The sequence below is a fragment of the Amblyomma maculatum genome, chromosome 10 (genome assembly GCF_055883805.1).
Source record: "Amblyomma maculatum isolate TAMU_Amacu chromosome 10, ASM5588380v1, whole genome shotgun sequence".
NCBI lineage: Eukaryota > Metazoa > Arthropoda > Arachnida > Ixodida > Ixodidae > Amblyomma > Amblyomma maculatum.
In genome coordinates this window covers 119,340,207-119,351,501 of record NC_139353.1, presented here as the reverse complement: position 1 = coordinate 119,351,501, position 11,295 = coordinate 119,340,207, and the positions used below count along the sequence as shown (strand labels likewise).

Here is an 11,295-nt window from a genome sequence, read left to right as displayed (position 1 = left end):
CCCGTATTCATGGATGAAAGCTTACGATCGAGAGAAGAGCTTCCCCAGTGTAGATTTTGATACTACACAGAGACTGCCATCTTGAATCTGATTCCACACACCGTATCATGGCGCAGAGAAAGTGCAGTAATGGCACAACTGCATCACAAAATCTCCTATCAAGTGTACTAGCCGGATCCCGACATTCTGAGAACAACGAGGACACCCCGCACTATGATTCGATAGTGGCAGCTGCTTTGATGAAGAGCTCGATGTAATTGTCCACCTTGCGGTCCTTAGGGCCCAGAGGAACTAGCTTGGGCAGCGCCCTGCAGGCCGATGATCCCTTGGGATAGTTGGTGCACACCAATTTTAGCGTCCTGCCAATAACCCTGTCCATCAAACCCAAGAGGTAGTCCTTTGCGTTCACACCTTCGCATGGTAGCAGAGCCTTGCCGATGCAGTCGACCATCTCTCCGTAAGCACTGTCGAGCAAAGATGAAGAAGAAGAGGGCGCTCCGTTAGCCGTCAGTTTAGATTATAGCTGGGAAGGTAGGGCTCACTAGGACGCGAATGCATCAACGACTTAAATTACAGTTTCGTACCTAAAACTGAAGCATTTGCCATTGATGTCCGCTCTCAGTGTCAGTTTTCAAGCAATTGACGTCATGCGCGGGTCCGATCTAAGTGCTTTTTATGAGTGAGGCTTTTGAGCGCTCATTCTAATTGTTCCACTTGTGTGATATGTTTGCAAGTCAACGTATCTTTTGCATCTTAGCTGAATTTGCTTGCGAAGCTTTATCAATCGCGACAGGTCAAAGTTTATTCAAAAGTGAACACAAATGTATGGTTATACAGAAAGTTTTAAAAAGAGGGCCCATAGTTTGGAAAATTTATAATCATACACGAATATTTATGTTTTTAGGTTTCAGATACCAGCCCAACAATTTAGGCAAGAGTTTTATTATCCTTTAGTTTAGTCTTGGTCTTATTATGCCATTATTTTCGTGAACGAATTGTAGCTGATGTTTCCAAAATTAGATTGCTATTCAGGTCATTTTCTTTTAACCAGGAATATGTAGGATGATCGGACGATTAAGATACAGCTGTGTAATTTATATCAATTCTTTTAAGCAAGAGCCGTTGCGTCAAGTCACGGGGTGCATTTACCTATCGAGCAAAGGACCGAGTTAGCTGCAGAAGAATCAGGCAAACGGTCACCGGCCCTATGGCTGCAATGCGTAACGACTCTATCGATGCTGCTTGCACAGTAGGAAAAAAGCGCTTAATGCTTTTCCAAATGTGTAAAGCTAGTCTTGAAATAAGGTGATTAACTTTTTGGGAACCAACTTCAGCTGTCGGATTTGACGTTTTGCTTATAGAAATGGCTCCTTGTTGGATCGCGGTTCTTGGCATTTTAATGAAAAAGCCACATAGACGTTCCTGTAGATCGTTTGCTTCTAGTGAGATTTATATCCTTTTGAGGTTATAAGCAAAAAATTTCCTTGTTTACTGGCACTTATGCACAATTAAATCAAGGTGCACATTTAAAAGGGCCGCAGCGCAGAGATACGCAGCGTGGTTGAGTACATGCATCGCGAGAGCCAAGTCCTGCATGCTGGTAATTATTTGCGAAATACTTTGTATCAAGTCCATCGCCCTTTTGGATCAATATTGCTTTAAAATATCTGCTATTTAAAGTTTTGTTTTGGGCAAGCTTTGCAAGGGGCCAAATAGTTTTGCAAGCATTCATCTGCTCTGTCGGTTACGTAACGTTAGTTTATTGCCAGGAATTTATTTATTTATTTTTATTATAACATACCCATTAAGGCCCTCCGTTCGAGGGTATTACATAGGGTGGGGGGGGGGGGATATAGGCATGTAATCAAATATAAACAAATAAACCACAATTACAAGAAACAACAAAACAAATAAAGCATATATATATTTGCAAAAATGCGAAACATAAAATAAACATTGAAGCTTAAAAGGAAAAAAAAAACACAAAAAAAAACTTGAACAGAGCGGCAGACAGTAACGTTGATATAAGTTATACAATGTCTCACAAATAACGGCACAAAAACAAAACGAGAATTCTCATTAACGGAAATAAAGACAGAAGCCTGATTCACTGGTAAGTGAACAGTGAACACAAAAAGATTAAGCAGAGGTAGTGGCAGCCAATAGATTATAAAATTTATCCGCATCAGTAACTTTAGCAACATGTGAAGGCAGACCGTTCCAGGCAGTTTTGTACGTGGTATGAGTGTGCATAGTTAGATGTACGGCATGACAAGCGCTTAACTTTAAATGGATGGTCGCGGCGGTCAAAAATTTAAGACGGTGAAGAAAAAGAGTTAATTTGAAGCGTTGGATGGTAATACATTTTATGAAAAAGTGATAAACTTGCACGTTAATGACGGATACATAGATCTTGAAGGTCGGCGCGTTTCTTGAAGGCTGTGATGCTGATATGATGTAAATAATTCGAGAAGATAAAGCGAACTGCGCGATTATGCAATGATTTGATGTTACTTATTAAGAATGCTTGGTGAGGGTCCCAAATAGCCGAAGCAAATTGAATTTTAGGTGAAATAAGAGTGGTGTAAGCACGTAATCGGAGGTGGGAGGGAGCATGCCTTGAGTTATGTTTTAAGTGACCTAAAGACCGATTAGCGGATGCAAGAATAAGGTTAATATGGTGGTTCCATGTTAGATCTGAAAGAAGATGAAGACCAAGACATTTATAAGTGGTTACCAACTCTACTGGAGTATTATTTAAAGAATACACTGTTTCGGTATGGACATTCGGTTAGTAAAACACACAAATTTTGTTTTAGAAAGGGTAAGTTGTATAAGCCAAGTAGAGCACCATGCTGTTACTGTGTCGAGGTCTGACTGAAGGACTAGGCGATCGTCATTACTATACATTTTGCGATAAATCACACAATCGTCAGCGAAAAGTCTTATTTGAGAAGAGACTGAGTTAGGTAAATCATTAATAAATATCAAGAAAATGCAGATACGTGAACTGACAATTTAAAGTTTTTCTGTCAATTGAGTGAAATCCAATTAAACACCAGTTGAAAAATACACGAAGGTTTAGTACATGAAGAAAGTGTAGCGGTGCTGCATGATACGCTTTATATGTAAGATGAGCACATTGATTTAATGAAAAAATAATGGAGATAATTTGGTCCATGTCATCAACTTTAGGTATTGGGCACTTTTGGACATGAAACTCTATAGAGGTATCTCAGTATTGTTCAGAAGACTACGCATTTAAAATAGCGCATAAGAATGATTGTGCTGCAAATGCAGTGAAACAAAAAAAATAGTTGTGCGTAATTATTGGCATTGAGATGCTTCCGCGCAAACAAGTATGCGAGTAGCAGGTTTAGGTCGCAGGCGGCGAAGAAACAAACGATTAACCCACTATTGCGCTTTAGCAGGAGAAATAAATTAGCTAGAGTGTATTCAATGTGGAACTCTCTCATTGCATTCCACCATCAAAGATCTTGAGTAACAGAGAAATCGTACTCACATTCAGGACAGAAAATAACACAACACTAGGTTTTGTCGTCTAATGCGTATTTGTGCTATTTCACCTGCAATCTCAAATTTAATATGTCTATAGCAACCAGCACATTTATACTCTTTAATGTCCACTGTTGCATAAGATCAATCTCATTTGGCGGAGGAGCTAATGATTCTCTCATTATTACCATACTTTAGGTTGACGTCAACCTACGATCTCTTCATAGCCATGGCTATCAGTGAGTGACTGTGACGAGTGTAGTTGACTACGTTTTTATTTCTACATTAGCCGAATATGTCTAGTTTTTTATTTTACATAGGATATGCAAGCAAGTTTTCAAGGCTTTGCTGGGTACCTTTCCATATCACACCTGGTGTAGCATGAATGAGATTTCTATATTGCCGAAATTCGACTTAGTTCTGGTTTCTATACTTCGGTCCATAGCCAACAAATTTTCATATATTAACGCTTCAAAAGAGCGATGCTAGGCATAGTAAGCGTAGAAAATCAGAACAGCGTTATTGCGGCTGGCAGCTGCGTTGTTGCACGGTGAGCTTAGTTCGGTGGTATCTGAACTATAGTTGACATATATATCAGACAACTTCCTTATCTTTCTGAAGGCGGGTACATCTTTCATCCACTCGACCGAATGCACGTGCGGGAAAGTGTAAACCACTTTTTCTCACCAGCAATTATAGGGTACGAGCTGCTTGGCGGGAGCTTTGATTACCGCCCTCTGCAGAGTGCCCTTGAGATCTTGGAGGCATGCGTGGATCTTAGTGCCAACGGTATTTATGCATTTGGCGGCCCTGTGGTACCCTGAGAAGAACGAGCAGCCATCATGGGCGGGCCCAATAAAAACAAGGTTAATAATACAATAGGCCTAGCAATTTATTTCTCTGAACGAAAAGAACATGAATGCACCATTTTGACATTGTCAAGCGGAAAAGAAACCAACACGACCTCATGAAGGCAGACTTCTGCTTTGTTTTTGAAAAGAAATAGCGGAAGGTGTCGTAAACCGCAGACGAACACTTAAAACTACTCGATGTTCGGCCCCCAGCCTTTACGCAACGAAAATCGAACACAATAAAACAAGTTCGAATGTTGCCGTAGGCACCATAAATAAAAAAGAATATCGGAGATTCATATACTTTGAACTGTAAGAACAAAAAAGAGCCTTCACAAATCCGCACCCATAAAAATATGTCCCGACTGTTTTATTTCGATTTGCTTTTCTCTTGGGTCATTTTTTGTTGAAGGAATGTTCAATGTAAAGAACGAAGGTGAGAGATTGTTTGGGCTTTTCACTAGCATAAGCAGTGCGCTGACGGCTGCACAGGTGTCACCTTTATTCGCCTCTGGTCAGCTCCGAGCGGTTGTATGTTTTCTTTGAAATGAACCACCACGACGCGGGAGCTTTACAGGTACTTAGTCCTCGCGAAATATTTAGGCCAGCAGGACCCCGTTGACTCTCACTTTAAGTAAAGAACATTCAATTAATAGTAAATACGCAGATGAACATGGTGATTTTACCTATTTATTTATTTATTAATACTGCAATCCCAGGAAGGGATTTTCGCAGGGTGAGCATACAGAAAATAGGTAAGTACAAATATTAAGAAAAAAAAAGTATAAAGGCCACAAATTAATAATAAGCAACAAAACACAACAGCAAAAAATGAAAGGCTCAATGACGTAACACAACAAAAAAGTACACTAAGGTTTGGGGCATATAAATACACTACTATCAAGTCATCAGTGAACATGGTCATAAACATTGCAAAAAGAACCCTGTTCTACATAATAGGCTGCGCCACTCTAAACACTTTCACTCGGCTAGGAGACTGCGTATGTCTTGCAAAGTTATTGCGCTTAGCTGGGTGGACTGTTATGTATGTGGTAAAGTGCGTAGACTTACACACAAAGCCGAAGCCAATGGTCCCTTCATAAGAGGCTGCAGAATGCATTACACCTGCTAAAAACGTCATTACGACCAATAAAAGTTTGTTTAAAGCCCCGTTCATATTTATTCATTTGAGCTAGCTTATTTCTCTGTATAATCTGAACCTCGTCGACACTAAATACCCTGCATGGGTAAACAAAACTCAATGTAAGAAGGTAATGACCACTGGCTCATTGCGACATCATTCTGAGCTCCTATATCTCAAAACGTACCCCTTTTAGATGGAGGCGAAAATAAAGACGCCTGTGTTCTGTGCGATGTCAGTGCACGTTAATGAGCTCCTGGGGGTCGGAACTTCCGGTGCCGTCCACAACGGCGTCTCTCATAACCCGAGCCACTTACGGAAGTTAAAACCCAAAAACCAAATCAAACCAAACCAAAACGTACCCTTGTAAGCATCTGAACCAGGAGTGCAGACGCTACCCAATGTTTGTTGCAGTGAATCGACGGCCACCAGCGCCACGAGATGTGGGGAACCCGCCAGACAGCCATTCACGAACTGATGAGTGCAGGCAACTTGCTTCTTCTCCTTCCTGGTGATGAATAAAAGAGGAAGAAAAGAAAGCTTTTGTGTCCGAATGTATGTAACCACCCTGTGCGTACAACTACTTCACACCTAGAAATCACTTACATGATGGTTTGTTTTAAGACAGAAGGAGAGAGATACACTTGAGTGGTTATTTTGTAGCTTGTCTTCAGCACTAGAATTGTGGATCACGAAGCGTGGTATATACGGTGGGAATAGAAGTACTGCACGGATTTTAGCGCGCATCGCCAGTATCTTCGACTACTGCCAAACGTCTACGGCAGGGCTGCTTAAAAAACTGAATCCCACGTAGGAGATTAGTATAGGTACCATTCGTCAAAATTTTTCATAGAATAACTTTCATCTAAGACTTATTGCTCGGATCTCGTAGGATAACTCGTAATATTTTTCGCAGGGAGGGAGGGGATATATTTATAGCATATCAATGTTGGGACCCAACAATGTTATGCTTGAATGGTATAACAAATCTTCCCTGAGAACGCTTCATTGCCGTTCGCTGGTATATACTTTTGTTGACAACGGTTTTATAAGCTAAAAGCTGACCACAGGGTGATATCTCCTTAGCGAGCATAAAATAAATGATACATATCTCTTTTAAAAATATTACAGTTTGATTTAATAGCAGCTATTGCCCTTGTAAGTACAAATTTTAGACTTTGATGTTGTGAAGAATTGCAGGGAACTACGGCATGCTTTCTGAATTGTTCTTATGATAAATACAAATTTGCAGCAATGATGAAGCAGTGACCTGAAATTAGAGCACCCCACCCGCCTGCAAGAGGAACACGGTTCGGACTCCAGTACGCCCGTCTGCACTAAGACACGAAGGAGGTTCGACAGAATTTTGGAATCAAGTCGGCGTGGATATAATCCCAGTTATGAGACTCTTCAAGCGTAGTAAGATCTGGACACCCTTGGGTAAGTACTTGACCCCTGCCTCTTATGTAAATGCACTCGTTATTCCTTTCTTGTGAGTCTACAGCGGCTGTAGAACTCAGCCATGCCACGCCCGCAGCTAAGAGGAAAGGTGCTAAGAGTATTTCGTCAAGAACAGGGTCCCACCGGAAACTACATGGCATATGCTTTCCGGCTAATCCTTGTGATATCGTTTATATCGACCAGCTTAAACTTGAGGTGAGGATATAGGTAGAAGAACAGAACATACTGCTGTTCTGTTTGTTCCTTTGCAACATCGTCTCAAAAACCAAACCAGCCCACAGAAGTAGAAAGTGAACCTTATGCTTATGCAGTAGAGTCTTATGCAGTGAATGCAGCCTAGAGGCACCTGTTATAAAACTAGCTGCAATTAAACTGGGCTACGCGTGTGGCTTGGCTAGGATAGGAGGAGAGATAAAAATGTGCTGTTTTATAAGCAGACATGTATTTTGCTATTGGTCTTAAGCACACCAGGAAGAGCTACGTATCGGGTTGCTTATCAATAAAGGCACAACCGGCAACATCCAGAATTTCTCAAGCATTTAGCAAAGAGTTGAAATATTTTTATATACTGTAACAAGTGACGGTTTGTGCCTCCAAATAAAACTCAATCAGCTCGAACAACCAGGAGAAGAAATAGCTAAGAATTTTATAGTATTGAGTCCGAAAAAAAAGTAAGGCAAAGCGAATCTCTTAGCCAAAGTGAACGACATAGCAAGAACCATCACGGCCGCTTCGTAAAAAATTCGGGTTCCACGTATCTTATTCCGTGAAATACTAAATTTGGACACCCTGCTTTATTTAAAGTCTCCCCAAAACAAAAAAAAACACTGAAAAAGAAAGGCAAGCAGATCGGGCGCACAAGGTTAAAAGGAAGCTCGTGTGGCACGTTTACGCAAATATTAAGTACTGAAGTACGAGTTTATATCTTGTCACGCAGAACACAAATTACTTTTGTTGGCACGCGCGCATGCTCTCCAGATGTGTTGCGGATTAACACGGCAAAGGGACCTCACAGAATTACACAAAAAGTGTTTTAAGGGCATCAGTGAAATGAATTTGTGTATCGCATGTGAGGGTACGCGCGTTTTCTGTACGTGCTGAAGCCACAAAGAACACAAAACTGCTTAGGCTTCTGCTTAAAGCTAATCTGCAATTTTTGAGCTGAATAGGCATTCTCTAATGAGCTACACAATTCACCTCTATGTATTGAATTAGAGTGTTGAAAGCTTGATCTAGTCGTCTTTCTGGCAAAGTCAAAAGATAAACTGTTTTACAGGTACATCAACTCAACTGGATGAAAATACAAAAACGCAACTTACAGCAGTAGTAACATGAGCAAATGGGCTCATTGCACAACCTTGTGGGTAAAACCGTTTTGCAGTGCACTCTGGGCCAAGAGCTCGTGACCCTTTCAAGTTCCACATTGGAAGGCTGTGTTTGTTTCTAAAAGCAGTTGTAACCGATACGTTATCATTTCTGATGGCAGGTTCTTAAACGTAATGACTGCTTTAAGAAATAACAGATAGTATTCTGAATATCAGAAAACAGACGAAATAGGTAGTTACGCATCGCTTCGTATTGACATATTCCTGAGCGCTGCTCTCCTTGTCGTCATCATCATCATCATCATCATCATCATCAGCCTGACTGTACCCACTGCAGGGCGAAGGCCTGCCCCATATTTCTCCACTTAACCCGGTTCTGTGCTAGCTGCATCCACTTGACCCCTGCGAACTTCTTAACCTCATCCGCCCACCTAACTTTCTGCTGCCCCTTGCTACGCTTTCCTTCCCTTGGAATCCAGTTTGTTACCCTAAGCGACCATCGGTTATCCTCTCTTTGCATTCTCCTTGTGCATTAAAGTATTTTTCCAGGCAAGGAAATTTTTTTGTCTATATCTGGATAGGCAGTCTCCAAATGTGTTCACTCAGTACCGCCCAAATGGTGGTACTCAGATATGTCAACCATCCTCTTTGAGCGCGCTTCCTACCTGAAATGTTTCACCGCCATCTCGACGTCAATGTTAAAAGAGAGGATAAAACTTCCGTCATTACATAGTAGCGTTATGTCTACAACGCGAGCCGACAGCCACAACAAACACTACAGCCAAAAAGTTCATGGGCGTGGCAGACACAAAGCGCGCCTATTAAACTCACGCGCATTTGTCCTCGAAAGCCTTGCCGGACGTAGCGATTTGAGAAGTGTTGCCGAAGGGGATGTAGTCGTCGCCACACTCACGCAGGGTCTGGAACTTGCATCCGGCCTTGAGCGCAGAGCGGCAGCCTCCTGCGCCAAAAAGAACTGATCAAATCGCACGTGTAGGCACGTTGGCGAAATGCTCCTAAGACAGGGGCACTTTTCTCAGTTTCGTGTCGTTTGCCAAGGTGGAATCTGCTCAACGCAAAGAAGCCGCAGGTGTGAGATACAGCAGAGCAGAAGGCAAATTATAATGGAAGGAGGAGCAGAAAACAATCTGGTGTTACGAAAGCGTCTTGCGTGGAAAAAAAAAATAACCATGAGAAAGATCATCATCGTTGTCTTCCATTCCTGTGTGTTATGAGACTGTCTTTTCCAGCCCTTGTAGCATAAGTACTCTTAGTAGGAAAGTTTTGAAACTGTATATTTGCTCACAGTGGTGCTCGGTCAAAATATACAGTTTAACGCCTTGCAAATCTGACGTTTATTGGCAGAACGTGGAGCTGTAGTACTAAATCTCTATATTAAAAATTTGGAAAAATTTACAATTCGAGGTAAATAACCACGAAGTTCGACGATCCAGCCCACAGAACGATCATTATGGCACTTATTGGATTTGGAACAAACAAACGTTGGAAATGGCAGATTTAGAAATGGCAAATATTGTTTTGCAATTTTGAGGAATATACATAATGTCTTCAGAAGAGCCATACAGTGTTCTTGAATAATATAAGAATGCTAGAAGTTTTTTGGCATATACTTTACGCCGCACGCACATGACAATACCCTGAACAGAAATGTTGCAGAAGACAGTGACGATCTGGAGACATGGACTTGTGATAGACTAAAACAGCATTTTGAAAACAGATTTTGAAACGTTAGGCACATATTGAGGCGCCACGAAAACGTGAACGAGACGAGGAATCTACGACAGCGCCAGACCATAAATTAGGGAAGGTTTCGGTGGTTATGATGTCTGCCTTACGCGCAGTTAAATAAAAAAATATCAGGTTCTGAACTTCGAGCTGCTGAATGACGAGGACTTCGGGCCAGCGATATGAGGCCCTTGCCTCTCTGCATCTGGCAATCAAAGCAATAAATATAAGCGTGAACTTCTGGTGGAATGTGGCACTTTTCCAGATGGCACGTGAGTCTGTGCTTCAGTTATTGAAACTAAAATGAATAAGCATTCCATTCGAGTTGCAGAGAACGCAGATTGCTCCTACTGCGTGTATATATTCGGTTTGTTGAGAAATGTTATCTTAGGCAGCTTCTATTTTTCGGAAGATAAATTTTCAGCTCCCAAGAGTACCTTGATCATGAAAGCGTGGCAACCAAATCTGTACGGTATTGCTTCCATTAAAATGAAACACATGAACGAATCCAGCGTTGTCAGTAAATGTTAGGCATACTATAAATACGGGCGTTTATCGTTTGGAAATATTTCGGATAGAAAAACAATTGTAGCGGTAACATAAGAGTACTTCCTGACTAGCGTTGGTCATACAATTTGGCGTGAATCGAAAACCTATCAGAAAAGAACTAATGTTTGGTTAGGAACTTTTGATTTATGACATTTAACGTCCAAAAACAAGGCGTTCTTTGACGTGCACTGACATCTCAAAGCATATGAATGCTTCGTGCTTCGTCTCATTGAAGCGCTGCCGTTGTAGCTGGCATAGAACAGACGTAGGCGGAATCTGAAGTCGAGAACCCTAACCACTTATCCAGAACGAAGAGGCGGTAAATGGCTAAGGGTTCACCTCATAAATGCCAACCTTTAATTAGAACGGTGTCTTTATTCGAGCAAGGTTTGTGCGTAAGCATGGTAAGTTTAAGCATGGTTTGGAAAGCTATAAGTTTAAATTTAATTCTTTTATCCCAGTTCATTTCAGAAAGCGCATTTGAAAAGTGCTACGTAATCCTTAGGCAAGTGATCAATTAGAAGAATTCGGAAATTTTAAAATTAGGAGTCACTTTACAAAAAAAGACTCCCATGCATCAGCATGGGACTGGTATGAAAGCCCGCAATTAAGCGCTAGCGTCACGTTAAAGCAGATTTCAGACCTGAACACCAAAAGCTGCATCAGTGCGTTTGTTTTCACACACCGCAGCAATACGAGGACTACA

At 41.4% G+C, this 11,295-nt stretch overlaps 1 protein-coding gene across 1 annotated transcript in view; it reads right to left on the bottom strand.

Moving 5' to 3' along the window:
• Positions 1 to 211: 211 nt before the first annotated feature.
• The window catches only part of LOC146177330 (uncharacterized), a 30,074-nt gene continuing 18,990 nt past the window's right edge, over positions 212 to 11,295 (bottom strand). Inside the window, exons 2-5 of the mRNA XM_084581526.1 lie at positions 9,126 to 9,255; positions 5,871 to 6,016; positions 4,204 to 4,336; positions 212 to 464 (exon numbers count right to left, since the gene is read on the bottom strand). Coding sequence (XP_084437652.1) covers positions 212 to 464; positions 4,204 to 4,336; positions 5,871 to 6,016; positions 9,126 to 9,255 — 662 coding nt within the window. The remainder of the gene's footprint in view (positions 465 to 4,203; positions 4,337 to 5,870; positions 6,017 to 9,125; positions 9,256 to 11,295) is intronic.